This window comes from Muscardinus avellanarius (genome assembly GCF_963383645.1).
Source record: "Muscardinus avellanarius genome assembly, chromosome: 12".
NCBI classification, from domain to species: domain Eukaryota; kingdom Metazoa; phylum Chordata; class Mammalia; order Rodentia; family Gliridae; genus Muscardinus; species Muscardinus avellanarius.
Genome location: NC_137798.1, coordinates 80849154 through 80869807, shown reverse-complemented (window position 1 = coordinate 80869807; position 20654 = coordinate 80849154). Strand labels below are relative to the sequence as shown.

The 20654-nt window shown below is 51.9% G+C and overlaps 1 protein-coding gene across 2 annotated transcripts in view; it reads right to left on the bottom strand.

Moving 5' to 3' along the window:
- Positions 1-7010: 7010 nt before the first annotated feature.
- Positions 7011-20654, bottom strand: part of ESRRB (estrogen related receptor beta) — a gene marked incomplete at both ends in the record, with an annotated part of 109608 nt that continues 95964 nt past the window's right edge. For both annotated transcript variants that reach the window (XM_080706889.1, XM_080706888.1), the window contains 4 exons: positions 7011-7255; positions 10322-10591; positions 19728-19889; positions 20340-20450. In XM_080706889.1, coding sequence (XP_080563015.1) covers positions 7011-7255; positions 10322-10591; positions 19728-19889; positions 20340-20450 — 788 coding nt within the window. The remainder of the gene's footprint in view (positions 7256-10321; positions 10592-19727; positions 19890-20339; positions 20451-20654) is intronic.

Below are 20654 nucleotides of genomic sequence, written 5' to 3'. Positions count from 1 at the left end.
GGCCCCCTTTCAAATAAAAAGTAAAATAAGACTGGAGGTTAAGTTCAGAGGTAGAACTCCCCAGGTCATTCCCCAGTACTGCAATATATACATACATACATACACATACATACAAAATACATACACATACATATAAAATACATACATATGACTGCCTCTACTTGCTGGGTGCCAGGAGCGCTCCTCACTGTGGTCACACACGACATCTCAGACATCACCAGATGCGTCCTGCGGGCACATTGTGAATACTGGCCTAAACCTAGCCAGCCGGTTGGGTCCGTCCCAGTCCTGCGAGCTTCCTGAGAGCCACAGGGAGGCCATAGCTCAAAAACCTCCATCCATCTTCCCCGAGATTCCTCCTGACTTATGTCTCTCACCTGCCATAGCGCTGAGTCCCTTCCATAGACGCTCTTCTCCAAACACAGATCTTGTTTGGAAGATGAATTTAACTTATAGTCTCCCCTTTATCCACAGGGAATGTGTACAAGTCCTTCCTTCCTTCCTTCCTTCCTTTCTTTAGTTTTTTTTTTTTTTTTTTTTTTTTTTTGGTGGTACTGGAAACTGAACCCAGGGCCATTCTACCACTGAACTACACTGCTAGTCTTATTTTATTCTTCATTTTGAAGCACGGTTTCACTAAGTTGCAGAAGTCCCCACAAATTGCTAAGGCTGGTTTGAGCCTATGTGATCCTCCTTTCTCAGCCTCCCAAATACTAGGATTACAAACATGCGCCACCATGCCCAGCAGAAGTCCTTATTTCTGAAATTCTCCAGGTAATGTGTGTGTGTGTGTGTGTGTGTGTGTGTGTGTGGTACTGGGGGGTGGAACCCAGGGGCTTTATAACTCTGAGCTACATCCCCAGCCCTATTTATTTTATAATTTGTTTGGAAACAGCCTCACTAAGTTTGCTGAGAGCCTCACTCAGTAGATGAGGCTGGCTTCGAACCTGTGCGATCCTCCTGTCTGGGCCTCCCAAGCGCTGAGATTACAAGTGTGCGCCACCACGCCCGGCCCAGGTAATACTTTTGGACTGTGCTTGATCACAGGTAACTGAAGGCGCAGAAAGCGCCACGGGGGTAAGGAGGGGGCGGGGAGGCACTGCTGAGGCCCCTTAAGGAAGGGCGGAGGGTGAGGCCAGGCGGCAGTGCAGCTTCCGTTGGTGGAGAGGGGCGTTCCCTGTGCCCTGTTTAGCTGACCTCCTGCCTCCTGCCTTACTGCCCCCCTAGACGCAGTGGCCTCTCAAACCCCATAGGTGGATGCTCCCACAAGGCCCCAGCGTACTCTCCCAGACTGCTCCCCAACGCCCTGGGGACAACCTGCTGGGCAGGACGCTGGAGCTCAAGCCTCCAAGTCGCCTCTTCCTCCCACATTCGACATCCAACCTGTCTGCAAGTCCTGGTGGCTTCAGGTGTGTGTGCGCGCGCGCGCGTGTGTGTGTATTTCAATACTGAGGATTGAATCCAGGGGTGCCCTACCACTGAGCTATATCCCCAGCCCTCTCTCTCTAGGCTTTTTAACACCTGCTCTGCTACAACCCTCCTCCAAGCCACAGCGGCCTTGCTGTGCTCTCCTGGTCTCCTACTCTTGTCCTCCTGCAGCCAAAGGCTCCTGCTGAGATATATGAGCATGTCAGTCCTGCATCCAGAACCTTCCACTCGTGCCTCATTTAATATCTTAGAGTAAAAGCCACACTCACCACAGCCTGTGACCTTCGATCCCTTGCTCACCCAACCTGCTTTACCACACTTGCTTCCTTGACGTTCTAAACGCGCCTACCTCAGGACCTTTGCACTGGCTGCCTAGAAAGCTTTTCCTTCAGACACCACACGTTCACTTCCTTCATGTCAGAGTTCAATGTAACATTCTCAGTGAGGCTGCCCTGACTGCCCCTTTAAAAATGACTTCCATCCCCACTGCTTGCTTTTCTCTGTATAGAACCTATCACATTCTAACAAACTATGTCATTTGGTTATTTACAGCATGTGCCATCTCTTCTTCCCAACAGACTCGTGCTCCACAACAGATTCTGCTTGACAGCTCCTAGAACTGAGTAGACTTTCAGTACATAGTTGCTGAATGAAAAGATGGTCCTTGCCGGGCGTGGTGGACACCTTGTAATCCCTGCACTTTTGGGAGGCGGAGACAGGAGGATCACGCAGGTTCAAACCAGCCTTGCTGGTTTAAGAGACCCTGTTTCCAAATTAAAAAAAAAAAAGGTATAAAAATAGGTCTGGTAGCCAGGCCTGGTGGTACACGCCGGTAATCCCAGCATTCTGGAGGCTGAGACTGGAGGATCGCGGTTCGCGGACAGCCTCAGCTACTTAGTGAGGCCCTCTGCAACTCAGTGAGACCCGGTTTCAAAATAAAGAATAAAAATAGGGCAGGGGGTATAGCTTAGAGGTAGAATGCCCCTGGGTTCCATCCCCAGACCCGCAAAAAAAAAAAAAAAAAAAAAAAAAGTTGATCATTAAATTTTTTCCCCTTTCTTTGAAAAAGAAACAACAGGAAAAAATGTTTGGAGAATAAGTAGAGATAAAGTTATGGATGAAGGTTAAGCCTTTGAAAATACAAGTTATTCGCTAGCTAAATCACAATTCTTTTTTTTTTTTTTTGGTGGTACTGGGGTTCCTGAAAGCCCTTCTACCTCCAGGCTACACTCCCAGACCTATTTTTACATTTTAATTTGGAAACAGGGTCTCCTAAGCCAGCGAGCGGCTGGCTTCGAACCTGCGCGATCCTCCTGTCTCTGCCTCCCAAGCGCGGGGATTACAAGCATGCGCCACCATGCCCGGCTAGCTAAATCACAATTCTAAGCCAAGCATATATGGTAGCGCATGCCTGTAATCCTGATACTTGGAAGGCTGAGACAACAGGGTTAGCAGGTTTGAGGGCGATCTCAGCAAGTAGTGACACTCTCATCAACCTAGAGAGACCCTGCTTCCAAATAATAGTAAACTAGGGGCTCGGTGTGGTGGCGCATGCCTGTCATCCTAGTGCTTGGGAGGCTGAGACAGGAGGATCAAGGCCAGTGGAGACCGTCAGCAACTTAGCAAGACCCTTAATAAAAAAATTTTTTTAAAGTAAACTAGGGCTAGGAGTGTAGCTCAGAGGTTGAATGCCCCTGGGTTCAATCTACAGTGCAACACACACACATACACACACACATTCACAATTCTATGTACAAATGGAATAATTAGCACAGAAAATCCTAAAACAAAGTAACCCCCAAATATTTCTATTTTATATATATTATGTACTTAGTATATATAATTCAATTTTATCATATATATATATATATATATATCAAGGATATATGAATGTTATAGCCGATTCTCCTTCCTAATTCAGGAAGCAGCCTGAATACCAGCTGTGTGTGTGCGTGTGTGTGTGCTCCCATGCACACCAGGCCCATCAGATGAATGAATCCATGAGGGTGAATTGGGAAATAACTTTAAAATAATCCACAAACTGGATACCTCGTTCCTACAGGCACGGATACAGTTCACGTGGCAGGTGTGTTGGGTGTTGAGTGCGCACCACCGTCTGGGCCCTATCTTGGTAGGTTTCAAAGCTCGGGGAAAGCTGACCAGACTGAGCTGTCCATGGACATTGGACCTCCTGGATCCCCAGCACACCCCTTTCCTGTCACTCAGCAGTGAGGCTGTCGAGTGGGACTGGATCCACCCCACGCTGGTCGCAGTGACTCATTAAAGGGTGGGCCCCCAAACCACTGGGACTCAAAATAAAGCTCAGATATTTTCCACGGCTGCAGAAAAATATGTTCTCTCACCAGTGTATGAAATAAAAAACAGGCAACCTTCTCACTACCATGAAAGAGGCTGGATTGGGGGTAAAGCAAACAAGAGGACAGAACTGAATCAGAAAAGCTAAGCTGTAATTGTAGGGACTTTGCAAACCTCTTGAGCAAACCCTGATGTTTGCTCCACTTCTGAATTACCAGCCGGTATATGCTGGGGTCTTTTACTTGCAAAAAAAACATCTCTTTCTGGTCCTTCCCTCTGCCTCTGACCGGTCCCCAGCGTGTCCTGGAATCGTATGTGAGCTATGTTGTCCAGTGTTATGTGTGCACACACAAAGAAGCATTTGAAAACCCAAGACAACGTGGCTTGGGAGCATCTTACATCCCACTTCTGCTCACTCATACGAGCAAACGCCTTTAGGCCTGTACACTTCAGTTGCACTCCTGAGTCTTGCTGCAGATCATGATTATACGTATATTTTTTTTAACTTATTTGTGGTGCTGGGGATTGAACCGGAGCCTCCCACGTGCCAGGCCAGCACTGATCATCCCTTTAAAATATCCGTGTGTCCCCTCAGACACCTCTGAGGCTGAGGTGGCTACGGAGGCCTTTCCTGCATCAGCCTGAGCCCCGAGGCCCGTGCTGTCCGGAAGACAGCAAGTCTGGAAAGATGACGTGTGAAGAAACTCCAACAGGCCTTTCCTTATTTATTAGATTCCGGATACATGGGGCCAGGGTGGAAGGATCCTAGGGTATGTGATTTACATGGGGACTTTGGGAGAACATATACAGGAGTGGGGATACGTACAGGGGGTGAGGTGACAAGTGATGGCCATTTAAAAAACATATACATCTCAAGAAGCCATTCCAGCTGCATTATCATTATTAGAAAATAAAGCAATCTTTCCACATAGTGCTTTTCTTTGGTGCTGTTCACGGGCACAGACTCTGGGCCCTTGGTGGTCTTGTCACATGTTGGTCACCGTCCCCCACTTCTACCCGGCCCGGGGAAGGGAAGGGAGAGTCGAAGGGGAACCCCGGCCCAGGCGGAGTAGGCTGGTCCTCAAGTCCTAGCCTGGGCAATCACTGTTGACTTAGGCAAAACCTGGGAGATGCTATCAAGCTAACATGTGACCCGGCCATCTGGAACCTTTAGAAAGGACAGGGACAAGGGGACCACACAAAACCCAGCCAGTACCACCTCTCCGCAGTTGGATTTTTATGTTTTATTTCTTGGTTCGGTTCAAAGGACCTGTATCATGAGCATACAACTGAGAAGGGCAGTTTCCTTTTTACAGAATTTCCAGAAATGGCAGATTTGCGGGTAAGTTTGGGTTCTGTTGCTTGGGGGCACAGGGCCTCCTAAACTCCCCCTTCCCCAGCTCCCACCAAGTTAGCGCCTCCCCTGAGAGGCCCCACAGCTGGCCAGGCCTCTACCCTTCTCTGGATGCCCAGGGCTTCGCACTGAGCCTCCCTCCTCATGAGCACATTTCCTGTTGGTGCAAAAACAGCTTCCACCTGGGGGAACCAAACCTCCATGCAAAACTTCCCTGGTAGTCTAGTGGTTAGGATTCAGTACTCTCACCAAACCTTCATGCCCGCAGCACCTCTCTTCTGGGAGGGGCTCTAACAGGGCTTGGTAACTTCAGGGTGGATTCCCTGGGACACAGACCTTGAACTCCGCCCAGGCAGACAGGAAGAGGGGGGCCTCTGGGAATCCTTGGTTTTTCCTAGGTGGAGCCACTGGGCAGCTGCTGGGTTGGGCAGCCCTGTCTGGATGGCCTCAGGATATCCCAGTGCAGAAGCTCAGTGGGTTCCAAGGTTGCTAGTCCAGGAAGGCAGGACTCGAAGCAGCTGCGTCTTGTGGACGAAGAGTCGCCTGGTGTCCTCTCCCAGCACGGGATGGCTGTGCCAGAAGGGTGCGACTGGGGATTCCAGCATTCCAGGTGGGGCTGCTTGGACCCCTGCTTTAAAAGGGTGCTGACTGGCAGGGGCACCTTCTGTCACATATTGATTCCCTCATCTCCAGGAGATCCTCCACTCAGTCCTTAGCCAACCCAGAAGCACCAACAGGGAGTCAGGGCTGCTCCTTGTGGGGAAGAAAACTTTCATAACCACCCACAGAAAGGGTGACCAATATCCCCGCATGCCCAGAGCTTTCCTAGGACACAGAACACTGTGTTAAAACTGGGAAAGTCCTGGGCAAAACAGACTGGCGGGTCACCCTACACAGGAGCCAGACACCACAGGGACCCTGCCAGAGCTGGCCCAAGAGAGCTACCACCAAGCCCCTCGATCCTGCTGCCCCTCCCTTTAGAACACACGAGGCACCTCTGGATAAAGTGTCCTGGAGGCCAGACCCCACTGACCACCCTATCCAGGCTCCTCACATCTCTCTGCAGCTGTGCTGGACACAGGTTGGCTGGGCCTCTTCCCATCTTGCCGTGAACAACCCCCTCCTACCCTGGAAGAGGAGGGAAGGAAACAGAAGGGGCTTCAGGGAGTACAACCTGGACCCTGTTCTTCTCTGAGCCAGCGTGCTAAGTCAGCTTGGAGGTTGGGGCAAGACTTGGGGAAGAGGGTCCTGGGGAGGAGAGGAGGGTGGGGCAGGCAGATGGACTCTAGCCACTCTCCTCTGGGCTCCCCCGTGGGTGTGAGAGCTGGGAGCCTGGGGCTACACTCCTCCTGGGCCAATCTGCATTCTTCCTGTCTCCACCTCCCAAGTACTGGGATTAAAGGTAGGTGCCCCTAGGCCTGCCTTAAAAGTGATATTTCTTAATGTTAAAGAGTCAGTTAATCAAAAGAGCATTAGGACCCAGAGGACCTCGGTGTGGGCAGGGCCACTGGAGGACCTGCCCTCTGCAAAAGGAAGACCCCAGCAGCAGCCACCCACTGGGGAGGGGTCAGGAAACTATTTGTTGCCCCGTGGGAGGCTGGGTGGACGAAGGTGGGCACTTCCTCAGTGGTCTCCAGTTCCAGGACGTCAGCCTTGGCCCAGGCCTCGGGGCTGCTCATGGAGAAGGAAAAACATACCAAAGAAAAAGCGAGTGACAGATGAGCCCCCTGCCCTCCCATCCCTGTCCCCCCACCCCGCTGCGCCAGGAGTCTCCACACACAGCCAAGAGTCGGGAAGCCCCTTCCCTGTGGGACAGGCTCAGAGCCACGATACAGGGGTCGGAGGTCGAGGCTGGTGGCTGTGGCGGTCTCCATGCCGGGTCTGTCCATTTTCCGGTCCATGTGCTGGGCCCTCAGACCTTGGCCTCCAGCATCTCCAGGAAGAGTTTGTGCATGGGCACCTTGCCCTGCAGTTTGACGCTGTAGAAATGCTGCACGGCCTTGGCCGCCGTCTGCCGCAGCAGGGGCAGCGTCAGCAGCAGCTTGCCGGTCCTCCGGGGCTCCTCGTGGCGCTGGTTCAGCTCGTAGTCCTGCAGCGCCTCGTGCAGCAGGTCCTGCAGCTTCTGCACGGCTTCCAGATCCTCGATGTACATGGAATCTGCGGGCACAGGGGTAAGCATGAGCGCCCGGCAGGGAAACACTGTCCCCGGGGTCCAGAAGGCAGGCAGGCAGCATCACCTTCAAAACCCTGGCTCTACAGAGAGTGGCTGGTCTGAGGTCAGAGGCTAACTGAGCTGGGGCTCAGGCCCGGGGAGACCTGGTTATCCTGGGAAGAATATTCTTGAGATCAGAAGCTGGCGGCAGACCCTGGAGCAGTTGACCCCAAGTGAATCCATTGGGTGCCCTGGGGCTTCACTGGCAGCGTTGGAGTCCTGGGTCCCTCACTTGCTGGTTGTGTGACTTCACACAGGTCACTTATCTCTGTTTCACTTTCCTTGCTGTGAAATGGGATGGGAGCCATCCCTACCTTGCAGGGCAAGGGTGTAGAGCGGCAGGTGCCTGGGCAGCAGGATAACCCCACTTCACTACTGTCATTGGCCCCTCTGCGCTGGGCTGCCACCAGGCGCCAGCTTCTCCAGCCTGCAGTGCAGTCGCTAACCCTGCAGAATTCTGGTCACAGACAGATAAAGCAGCTGAGCCAGGGTGCCCCATGGCATTGGGGAAGCTTGGTGGACGGTCTTTAGACGCTTGGGGAGGGAGCTGAGGGTGTAGCTCAGCAGTAGAGGGCTGGCTTAGCATGTGAGTGGCCCTGGGTTCCATACTCAGCAGTATATAAAAACGGGGAAGGTGGGGGAGGGCATTGAACTTAGGCCATGAATTGGGGGGTTGAACAAAATTGACCTAAGTCCCAGGAGAGCATGGAGGCCCAGCCGACACCAGGTCTGTCTGAGAACCCACTGCCTGGGAGAGGATAACCAGCCTGCTCCTACCCTTTCTTCATGACCCTGCACTACCAGCCTGGGCCGCAGTGCCCGAGGTGTGCCATGCTGGAACACAGGGCTGTACGTGCAGGGATCGAGCTGCAGGCTCTGGCCAGATCGAAGGAAAAGCTGGTGAATTTCCTGAATTCCTCAAAAGAGCAGGACAATTCCTTTGCATGCTCGGTTGATTTGGACACTAGACTACCAAGGGCAGCAGCACCAACTGGCTGATCCCAGTGACTCCCCTGGCCCTCTGGGTGGGCAGCAGGCAATGACTTAGAAGATACTTCAGAGTCTTAGAGCTGTGTGACTCTGGCCAGGTTACTTAGCCTCCCTGAGACTGTTTCTTCATCTGCAAAATGGAGCAAACAGGGATGCATGCTTAGAAGCTGGTGGTGAGAGTTAAAGGAAATAGCACGTCACCAGGCACTCGATGGGCACTTAGGAAACGTTGGCTACTGTGATTACTGAGGGAGCTCAGTGTGGGGTGGGGAGATCCTAGTGATCCACCCAAGTCCTCTCCGCAGAAACCCCCGTCACCAAGCCAGTGAGGACCCCTTTGCCAATTGGGAGATGAGCTCGGCACTTTTGTAAAGTGCTTGGCCTTTTACAGCAGGTGCTCAAAATGCTTCGCCCCTGTGAGACTGGGCCTCCGGCCACCCAGACCCCCGCTGGCCAGCTCCCTCTCCCTTCCTCTACCCTCCCCAAGGAGGCCGAAATTGGCAGGTGCCTTCGACCAAAAATGAAATAAAATAACATTGCAAGATTAATTTCTTCCCAATCCATCAGCACGGCTGTATCGATGGCATTGATAAACTGTTAATTACAAAATCAATGGCTATGAATTTTTCTGTCAGAGAGCCCTGGAGATGGCCGGGCGCTGGGCAATCGGTGGCCAGCAGGCTCCCAAGGGGCTGGGGCTGGGTCCACAGTCTGTAGCTGCTCTTCTGTCTGGTTTCAACCCCCGTGCCACCAGATCTGCACCCAGTGTCCTGTTTACCCGACCTTAGCAGTGGCCCCCACACCAGCCCTCAGTGCGGCCACCGGGTATAATACCCTTGGGTTAAGCTGGGCGTGGTGGCGCACACTTGTAATCCCAGCATTTGGGAGGCTGAGACAGGAGGATCGAGGTTTGCGGACAGCCTCAGCTACTTAGTGAGACCCTCTGCAACTCAATGAGAATCTATTTCAAAATCAAGAATGAAAAAGTAGGGCTGAGGGTATAGCTTGAGGTGGAATGTCCCTGGGTTCTATCCCCAGTACTGGAAAAAAAAAAAAAAAAAAAAGAATGTCCTTGGGTTCGATCTCCAGCATAGCAGGTTCTTGACCAGCCTCAGGATAAAAAGAAAGAAAGAAAGTGGTGGTACATGCTTGTAATCTCAGTACTTGGGAGGCTGATTCAGGAGGATGACAGGTTTCAGTCAGCCTCAGTAACTTGGCGAGGCCTTCCACAACTAAGTAAGACCCTGTTTCAAAATTAATAAAGTAAAAAATAGGGCTCTGGTGTAGCTCAGAGGTAGAATGCCCCTGGGTTCACACTCTCATAACAGACACACACATACACACACACACACACACACACACACACACACCCTAAAGCGCATAACCAATTTAACAAGCCAAACAATACTCATATGCTTTGTATGTTGTTAGTATAATCCTGTATAAGTAAACCCCTTCAATAGTCTTGCGGGTAAGGACCATTTACTGTCCCCATTGCACTGATGAAACTGAGGCTCAGGGGAAATCAGTTAGTTCAAGTGGTAGGAGCAGGCTTTGCCCCTTAGCGACCTTGCTTCAGAGTGTGCTGGTCTGGATGTCAACGGCTTAGGAAACAACAGTGCTAGCCTTTGTCACCATATCTTAACTCCACGCCTCCCCTTTTATAATTTTCGAAGTGAAGCCAGGCGTGGTGGCGCACGCTTGTAATCCCCGCGCTTGGGAGGCTGAGACAGGAGGATCGCACGGGTTCGAAGCCAGCCTCAGCTACTTAGTGAGGCTCTCAGCAACTTAGTGAGACCCTGTTTCCAAATAAAATATAAAAAAAAAGGTCTAGGAGTATAGCCCGGAGGTAGAAGGCCTCTGGGTTCCACCCCTAGTACCACCAAAAAAATAAAAATAAATAAATAAATAAAGTAAAGAATATAATTTTCGAAGTGGTTTCCATCGTCCCCACCCCTCGCAGAAGCCCTGACCACAGCCAGAGATGAGCTTGACACTCCCGCCCGCCGCACCGTCCTTACCGGAGTTGGCCAGAGCCAGGGCCTTGAGCGTCACAAACTCCTCCTTCTCCACCTTGAGCTTCTTGTACCTGCGCACCAGCTGCAGGATGGCCCGGTACAGCTCCAGCAGCCCCGCCAGGCGCGAGTGCTCCTCGTCCATGATGTAGTCCTCGGCGTACACCAGCTTGTCGTCATAGGGCAGCGAGCGGTACACAATCCCCAGGATGAGAATCTCCATCCAGGCGCTCTGCAGCAGGCTCATCTGGTCCCCCAGAGAGAGACTGGAGAAGCCTGTGGGGCAGGACAGGGCGGATCAGGACGGGCCTCCCTGGGGCTCCCTGAGAGCAGAGGGTGGGGTGGGCGTCCAGGGGCGCCACATCCCTAGCTGAAGGCCTCGGTGTCCTTCCCGTGGTGAATGCGCCAGACTTGGGATTCGTGGAAAAGACTTACATAAGTGCTCAGTCAATGTTGACAGTTGCTATCATTGTGACTGTTAGTTTAGGGTGCTTTCAAATAGCTGGAGTTTTGATGAATTAAATGCACCTGTAATTTAAGGGGTTAATTAAATTCACAGTAGAACCCAATGGTGCAGAACAGGGTCTCTTCCACTTAAGATTTTCAGCCTCCTCTCCCTGCTCAAATCAGGGGAGTTTTGTACTTTAGGATGATACCTACAGGTGGGCATGGTGGCGCGTGCTTGTAATCCCAGCATTCGGGAAGCTGAGACTGGAGGATTACAGTTCAAGGGCAGCCTCAGCTACTTAGGCCCTTTGCAACCCAGTGAGACCCTGTTTTAAGATAAAGAATAATAAAAAAAAAATAGGGCTGGGGGTATAGCTCAGAGGCAGAATGCCCCTGGATTCAATCCCCAGTACTGAAAAAAACAAAAAAACCCTAAAGCTGAGTATAGTGGCACTTGCCTGTAATTCCAGTACTTGGGAGGCTGAGACAGGAGGATCAGAGGTTTATGAGCAGCCTCAGTAAGTAACAAGGCACTCCACAACTTAGTGAGACCCTGTTTCAAAATAAAAACTAAAGTTAAGGCTGGGGAGTATAGTTCAGAGGTAGACCTTTAAATTCAATCCCCAGCACCAAAAAAAAAAAAAAAAAAAAAGAAAGAAAGAAAGAAAGAAAGAAAGAAAGAAAGAAAGAAAGACACTTGATCGGCTGTGAGGTCTCCACTGTGCTGAGACCCAGATCCCCAACAGTAAGGAGAACACAGCTGTTCCCAGCCTCAGGCACTCAGTGGTGCTGGGGATTGAATTTACAGGTCTACCTCTGAACTATACTCCCCAGCCTTAACTTTAGTTTTTATTTTGAAACAGAGTCTCACTAAGTTTTGGAGTGCCTTGTTACTTACTGAGTCCCAGTGACTCCAGCCGGGCTCAGAGCCCCACTACCTGGGCATAACTCTTACTGGGTATCGAGCCCAAGGACACTCTACCCCAGAGGTACACCCCAGCCCTTTTTAGCCCTTCCATAGGGTCTAGGCTGTTCGGGCTGGTCTTGAACTTGTGATCCTCACACCTTGCCCTCCCAAGTGCGTGGCTCTCCCTTGATGGCAACCTAGCAGTCTGCTCTGGGAGTGGGAACTCACTGGGGGTTCCCCTCCCTGCCAGCCAGGAGGTTGATGAGGATGGGAAGGTTCCAGAACCACAACACCTCCTTGACCAATGTTCTCTGGCCTTTGCCTGGCCTGAACCCCAACTCCCCAGCAGCAGGGCTGTGCCTCGGAACTCGAGCCTCCTCGCCTGTGGAGTGGACACCCAGTAGGCCCACTTCAGTCTCCAGGAGGTGTGAAGGAGACGATGGGGTTGGACATACAGTGTTCATGGAGCTCTCATTAATGAGGAGACGCACCCCTGCCTCTGCCACTGGAGTGTGACATACTTGAATTGCCTGAGGCATGCACTTAACCTGGGAAAAGTCAATTAACATCTTTATTTACAAGAGAAAGAGAGAGAAAAAAATAAGCAAGTGCACTGATTTTCCAACATCTTAACCACCAAATGTGAGGCGGTACCTTCCCTGGAGTCTCACCCAGAAACTGGATGACTGCTTCCGAGGCAGACCGTGCTGGACTAATTAAAAGAAAGCGGAGAGTCTGTGAAGGAAGCCAGTGCGCCACGCACTGCGGGCCGCTGAGATGACGGCATTCTTCTGGGCAGTTCTGGCCTATGGAGGAATCTGCAGGCGCAGGAGCTCGCCCTGCCTGGCTGCCACCTGCAGATGCGGGGGCACCGTGACGATGCCCTGCTCCCAGCACATGGCAGCCCTCACTGGGGGCTGGCAATGGCTGGCACCACACGCTTCTCTTTGGACTGGTGCGACTCCAGCCCACTCCTGGGGCTGATGGCCCTGTCACTGGGCAGGCCCCCTTCCTTCCCCTATTTTCTAAGTCCAATCATCATGGTTCCTGGTCCTTTGTACAGCCTGGGCCTCAGATCACCAACTTGGCTGCTGAAGGGATCAACCATAGAGCGGAAAGGACTACTCCTACCCATGCAGGGCAAGTTTGGGTTGATGTGTCTCCTGGAGACAGGCTGGGACCCCGAGGGCCACTACGTGTGTGTGTGTGGGGGGGGGGGTAAGGAGGTAATAAAAGATAGATAGAAATGGACATCCAATTTCCTTTATCAGGTCTCTGTAGGAGAGAGGCCTTGGGTGACATTAATTAACAGATACCAATCAGCCAGCCTGGGAGGGTGTGTGGCAAGACGTGGGGCTGCATCAGGCTGCGAGGGTGGCCTGAAAGCGGACAGACTGGTGGGGAAGGCGGCAGAAGAGGGCGAGTAACAGACCACGCAGCTGGAAGGAGGCAGAGGAGGAGGGTGATCAAGAGCCCGGCTCTGGGAGCGCGGGAGGAAGCCACCGAGAGGCCATCTCGCTGGACGTTGCTTACTAGAACATGAGCGGCACGCGTCTGCCTTTAGCCAGTCAACCAGCACTCACAAGCACCCGCTCAGTGCCAGGCCAGGTGCTGGAGACCGGCGGTGCGCTCCAGCCACAACTGGCCCCTGCCTTCAAAAGCTCATGCACGCACAGTAAGGAGGACGGATGGTCGCCGAGTGCGTGGCCGGAAGAAGAGCTATGGCGAATGGTAGGCTCTGAGAATATGCAAAGGGACCATGTTCTGAAGGAGAGCCCAGGGAGGCTCTGCAGAAAAGGAGCCTTGGGGCTGGGCTCTGTAGGAGGGTAGCAGGGCACCCCGACATGGAGACGCACTGATCTGATGACCTGCTGCCTGGCTGTAGCTCCGAGTCCCAGGGAGCGCAGGGTCTGGGCTGTTCACCTTCCCACCCTACCCGCTGCCTGGCCTGGGACAGAGAGAGGCTCAACAAGCATTACAGCAGAGGTGGGAATGGATAAATACCATAGGCCTGCGGACAAGAAAATGGAACCAAAGCACTTGCTTAGAGCCTTGGCCTCAAGTTCAGATTCAGCTATCCCTGGCTACGTTTACATAGGTCAGAAGTAGCCTGCGGCCTGCCCCTCACAAGGGCCTGTGCCCCTCACATGGGTCTGTGCCACCGTGGGAGGGCATAGCCAGGCCTGTCCCAGTCCTCCGCCAGGCTGGTCTGAGCAGTGGACGCAGCCCCTGATTTCTCCCCTCCCCCAAGTATCCACAAAGGAATTCTGAAAGTCCAAGTGGACACCCCAAAGTGCTGACCAGTGTACACGGACTGCTGTTTTCTGTAAGGAAGGGAAGAGATGTTTGCTCGCTCCTAATCATTGAAATAAGTCATTTTTCCCCCTAATATTTGAAAAAAAAAAACAGAAAATACTACAAGGAAAAAAAGGGAAACAAACATGGTCACCCCTGGGAGAAGACAAGGGAGGGAGGCAAGATATCTGTGTATGCATTTTTATCTACCTTTGGCTTCTGAATTCTGTTCATGTGTGAGGTGTTCAAAAATAAAATTAAATCATAAATATAATGCAATGAAAAGTTAAATAGTGGGCATGTTCTCTTCAATTTAGCGGTTCCACGGCTAGCAATGTCTCCTAGAAATATAAGTAGTTATAAACACACAAAGATAAGTATAAAAGGAACTGGGGATGTGGCTCAGTGGTAGAGGATTTGCCTAGCATGTGTAAGGCCCTGGGTTCAATTCCCAGTACTGACACAAAGCAGAAAGCAACCTAAATATAACTAAGTGATACATGTATTATTATTTAGATGCAGCCTTTAGTTAAAGGAATGGCGCATTACTGTCTGTCTGTGTGAATCAGAGAAGACATCCAAACCTCTGCTTACCTGGTGAATGCTACTACTTTAATTCACTAAAATAAGTGGTATAAGACAGTGGCCCCCAAAGGAACCGAGGTACCCCCACTACCCCCGCGCCCTCCTCTGGATGAGTCAGACCATGGAGTAATCAAGGATTCCGGGTCAGAAAATCCCGAAGAGCAGGGCTAGGAGAGGCTGGGTATGGTCGGGGCCCCTGGCTAGCAGGAAGCTACTGTGGAGACCTGGGGGTCCCAGGCCTCCCGCCAAGAGCTCTGCTACCCCAGAAAAACTGCTTCATCTGCACCCTGGGATCTAATAACATTCAGGTTCTGCCCATCCCCCAGTGATATGGCACCATGAGCTCCTAGAATTTAAAAAAAAGAGAGAGAGCGCACATAATTTGTGGCAAGTGGAGTTCATAATCTGTTAATTTATGATCGTCTCTGCCGACCTGGAGGGCCATTAGAGAGGTAATAAAGGGAGATGTAATTATAGGATCTGGGGCCACTTCAGACACAGCTGCTGTCACTCGGCAGCTCATCCTTCATCCAGCCAGACGGCAGCTACCTGGGAGCAGGCCGCCAGGGACCATCGTGAGGAGGTCCCCGGGGGGCCCCTGCACATGCCCCTGCAGAGTCCCCAGGAAGGCACCCCTGGGGTGGACTCCGGGCTGCCTGCGGAGAGTGGACAGCCGGCTAATAAAGTATAGAGGCTGTAGTTCATTAAGTGCTACCCATGGTCTGTTAAAGGCACTGGCTCCTGCTCTCATCTTTTGTGAACAGGGAATAAGAAGCAGACACTCTAAAGACAGGCTTGCCCTCTGGGCAGCCCAATACGTGACAAATTCAACTCAGGGTAAAAACCTGCGTTGGGAATAAGGCAACCTCAGATGACCCAAACAATGGCTGCTATTCTGAGCAAATCACAATCAGTCCCACGTTTCCTATGGAATTCATCCTCGTTTCAGTGGGATCCTTGGGGCAGAAATTAATCTACCGCGAACCCTCCCCTCTCTGAGGTTTTACTTTCTAAAGTTTTAGTTATCCAAGGTCAACTGCAGTCAGAAAGTATTAGGTGGAAAATTCCAGAAATAAACAATTCCTAAGTTTAAATGGAACAATGTTCTGAGAAGTGTGATGAAATCTCAGGCCTTCCTGCTCCATTCTACTCAGGACATGAATCATCATCCTTCTGTCCAGCGTATCCACACTGTATACACTACCCACCCATTCAGCACATAGCAGACGCCTTAGTAATCCAGGCAACTGTCATGGCACTGTCCTGCATGTGTTCAAGAAATGCTGGTTTTAACTAAATAATGGCCCCAAAGCCTGAGAGTAGTGATAGAAGGAGGCACCAGAGCATAAAACACGAAGAGGGATGAAACCCTAGCAAGAGGACTTCAGTACCTTCAGTACACGAAGGCTAAGAAGGCAGCACCCTTTGCCTGCTGGACTGTGGACCAGAGGCTGAAAGACTGACGCATGAGACCTGGCCCTGTGTCTAAGGACAGCAGCCTCCTCAGAGACCCTGTCCTGAGCAGTCTGAAGGGACCAGTCCTTCTGTCTATCCTAGAACCAGAATGGCCAGAAACTAACATGGGTCTCGAGATGGGCTCCAGTTTCTCTACCTTTTTTATTTGTGTGTGTGTAAAGGGGGAGGGTACTGGGGATAGAAGCCAGGGGCATTCTACTTCCAAGGTACACTTCCAGCCCTATTTTATTATTTTATTTTGAAACAGGGTCTCACTAAGTTGCAGATGACCTCACTAAGCTGAGGCTGGCTGTGAACCTGCAATCCTCCTGTCTCAGCCTCCTGAGTACTGGGATTACCAGCGTGCACCACCACGCCTGGCCACACACCCCCTTCAGCTAGTGAGCCTCTCTTAAAATGAGTTTGCCACCTAAGAGATGGGATTAAGTCAATTCGTTTAAGAATACTGGGCATCTAATGTGTCACTGCCCTTAAGAAGGGGTTTACAAGCCGGGCATGAAGGTGCACGCTTGTAATCCCAGCATTCAGGAGCCTGAGACCGGAGGATTGCGGTTCGCGGACAGCCTCAGCTACTTAGTGAGGCCCTGTTTCAAAATAAAGAATAAAAAAATACGGCAGGGGGCGTAGCTCAGAGGGTGAATGACCCTGGGTTTCATCCCCAGACCCGCAAAAAAAAAGGGGGGGGGGCTTACATACAGTGGCAGGAGACTTAATTAATTTTACCTTAAACATTGGAAGATCAGGCCCAAATAATTCAGTGTGCAAGTTTATGCAAACTAGAAGTTTTGTTTGTTTGTTTTTGCGGTCTAGCTACATTCCCAGTCCTATTTTTTATTCTTTATTTTGAAACGGGGTCTCACCAAGTTACAAAGGACCTCACTAAATAGCTGACGCTTTCCATGAACTGCGATCCTTCTGTCTCAGCCTCCCAAATGCTGGGATTATGAGTGTGTGCCACCAGGCCCAGTGAAAAATTAGTATTTGAGACAGACAAATGAATTCCTCCCTACATTTGTTTTATTTTTTAATCCCAAGGAATTCACCTTCGGATGAAGGCACGACAATCGGTGCCCGCAGTTTCTCATGTGCCCACTGAGTGAGCTACGTCCTCCCAGCAAGCCCATGACAGGGACTCCACCAGGGAATCCACGAGGAGTCCCGCTTCACAGGCAAGGGCACTGAAGCAAAGAGAAACTAAGTGTCTCGCACAAGGCCGGTAAGGCCAGAGCTGGGATGAGAGCTCAGGTTGCCTGACTCTAAAGACCTCTCTCCTCTGCGTCTCCCTCTTATTTGGACAGGGATGGGAGAAAAAAGGAGTCTCCTGGTCCTACTCCACTTCTCTGGGGTGTGGTGATGGGAGGGAGAAAGAGTGACCCAGGGCACCGCCAAGCGCCACTCCTGAGCCATCGGTAGGATGCGGTATCCATTTGACCAGGATAGGAGTGAGGGTGGGGCAGGGTAGCTGTGCCCAATTTGGCCCTAGGTTAGTGGAGCAATCCAGGCTGAGGTGTCTTAAGCAGTGGCCGACCTCACATCTGTGCTGAGCCAGCACTGTGCAGATTCAAAAACTACTGAGTGTGTAATCCCCAAGAGCCTGAGCTCCTTAGCAAGGACACACCAGCCGGGTCCTGCAAACACACCCCTGCGTGGGAATCCCCAGCGGCCACCAGGGAATCCCCGAGGCTGCCTGCCTGTGGGGTACCAGCCAGTAGCACCTCTGGGCCACTCAGTCTCTCCTCAAGCCCCCATCTAAAAGCACTCCTTCCTGTGAGTTGCGCTTACAGGGGCTCACATGGGACTTTTGAAGTACTGGGGGTGGAGCCATGGGCATTCTACATCTGAGCTATACCCCTAGACCTATTTTTTTAATTCTTTATTTTTAAATTTAATTTAATATAAATTTTTTGGTGGTACTGGGATTCCTGAAAGCCCTTCTACCTCTGGGCTACACTCCCAGACCTATTTTATATTTTTTTATTTATTTGGAAACAGGGTCTCTTAAGCCAGCGAGGCTGACTACGAACCTGCGTGATCCTCCTGTCTCCGCCTCCCAAGCGCGGGGATTACAAGCATGTGCCACCATGCCTGGCTTCAGTTCTTTATTTTGAAACTGGGTCTCACTGAGTTGCAAAAGACCTCACTAAGTAGTAGCTGAGGCTGTCCTCAAACCCTGATCCTCTGTCTCAGCCTCCCAAATGCTGGGATACAAGTGTGCACCACCATGCCCAGCTTCCCATGGGACTTTGGACTCCATTCCCATCAGCTGCGGGCCTTGGCATTAAAAAAGTCTAGGACACCCTTGCTATACCATCATGCACCTGTCTTCACCTCTCAGGGCTGTGACAAGCAAGGGACGCTCTGCAGACAGCAAGATGAACTGTCCCGTGTCACTTAGCTAGAACTAGAGTCCATGTGTGGGGACCAGTGGCAGAGGGCACCAGGACGTCTCCACCACACTCCGGGCCAAGTTGAGGAGGCAAAAGAGTGGAGGATAAGCCGGGCGTGGTGGCGCACACTTGTAATCCCAGCGCTTCGGAGGCTGAGACAGGAGGATCACACAGGTTCGAAGCCAGCCTCAGCTACTTAGTGAGGCTCTCAGGGACTTAGTGAGACCCTGTTTCCAAATAAAGTATAAAATAGGTCTGGGAGTATAGCTCGGAGGTAGAAAAGCCCCTGGGTTCCACCCCAGTACCACACACACACACACCAAAAAAAAAAAAAAAGAGTTAAGGATAGAGAGCACCAGAGAAAGGTTTCCAGTGTGTGTGGCATGTACAGTGATGCGAGCATCGCTGTGTACAAAAAGAAAACTGCCAAAAATCAGCTCACCCTATTAGACTAGACAAGAGAGGCTGAAAGAGGGTGTGGATATGCACCGAGTGAAGAGAAGTCCACACAGCCTGAAACACTCCACCTGCTTCCAGCACCAGCAAAGCCCTTAAAACCATGGCGTCCAAGTAAGAAGGCGACCCTGTGAGAGCTGAGGGAGCAGCGGCTGACGCCCACGAGGGCCAGGCACCGCGCCGCGCCCCACGCTGGAGCACGCTCCACCCTCGCGTCTGAGCTCCAGTGTCCCGGGGTGAGCTGCCCGGCTGCACAGAAGTTACAGACTAGAATTCGAATCCTGCTCTGATTCCCAGCTCAAGAAATTAACTGCTGCTCTCTGCCGGTCTCTAAGGTAAAGAAAGACAATCAGCCCCTCTTGTGAGTTGTGTTTCAGCATAATTCCAGGAAGGTCTATAAGAAAACCCTGGTCTTTGTCCTTTAAGGGTCCAAGGAACTTGTTCTTTGAATATTACCAATTATAGGTCCAATCATAGCCCCTTCCAGAAGAATGAGTGGTCCTTCCTCCCTCCCTCCCTCCTTCCCTCCCTTCCTTCCTTCTTTCCAATACTGATTAGCTAAATCTCCAGTCCTTTTTATTTTTAATTTCGAGACAGGATCTCACTAAGTTGCCCAGCCTGGCCTCACACACCTGCCATCCTCCTGCCTCAGACTGCGTGCCCACTGCACCAGATAAGAGGCTCTGAAGAGTCCCTAACAGTCCATGAACACTACCGAACCCTCTAGCCCCACAGGAGAGAAAAGAACCTCAGGGAAGTACAGGCTTCCTGGGAGCCAAGCCCTCCCGCAACCTCTGGGTGCCATGGATGCCCAAGAGCAGGCCACACCCCTCTCCCAACCCCGATGCCCCCGACTCACCTGGGATGTGCTTGGCCCAGCCAATAATGACCACCAGCTCCCGGTCTGCCAGGTCACAGAGAGTGGTCAGGGCCTTGATGTCGCCCTCGGGCATGCCAGGGGGAGGCATGGCGTACAGCTTGTCCGGCTCAGCCACCAGCAAATATGAGACAATCTTTGTCACTGCAAGGACCAAAGAGGGAGAGGTGAGGGCCTGGGAACAGGTGGATGGGGCCTTGATGGATGGCAAGAAAAACTGTTTTCTAGGGGCCCTAGACTGGGGTTGTGATCTCTTTACCCATTCTGATGCCAGCAATGTTGCTGCCGGCAGTGACTGGGGCTGTAGAGAAATATCTTTCGAGGAAATTCTGATGAATTGTCCCGAGGGGAGCCTATGGAGTAACTGGGGAGCTGGGGGGGGGGCAGGTTCTAGGTGCTTGGACCCATGGCTTCTTAGGACCTGGCCTCATCTGGAGCCTCGATCTGTGCCATCCCATATGAAAGCCCTGTGCTGTGGATCCAGTGACAGAGGCCCCTCCCCAAGATCCAGTGGTAGGGAGGCGTCCCCAAGGACGCCCAGTGTTCCAGGTGCAGATGCTGGAGGGGGCGTGGGCAGCCTAGTCGGGTACGCACGTGGCTTCTTAGCGGGTGGAGAGATCTGTAGGCTCAAGTATGGGCTGCTCTCCGCGTCCAGCCGCCGCTTGTACTTCTGGCGGCCTCCCCGCACGCGGTCGAGGCGCACACCTGTGGGAGGAAGAGAGAGCGCGGGTCAGGAGCTGCAGCACGGCCGGCCGGGGACAGCACCGGCTCTGGAATTCCCACCGGCTAGGCTCAGCAGGCGGCCAGCCTCAGACTGGACAGCTGGACAGCTGTGTAACAGTAGGGCTCCCACGAACTGGCCAGAGTCTGGTCCTGCCTCTCTGGATTCCTCCTAAAACCCATCCCAAG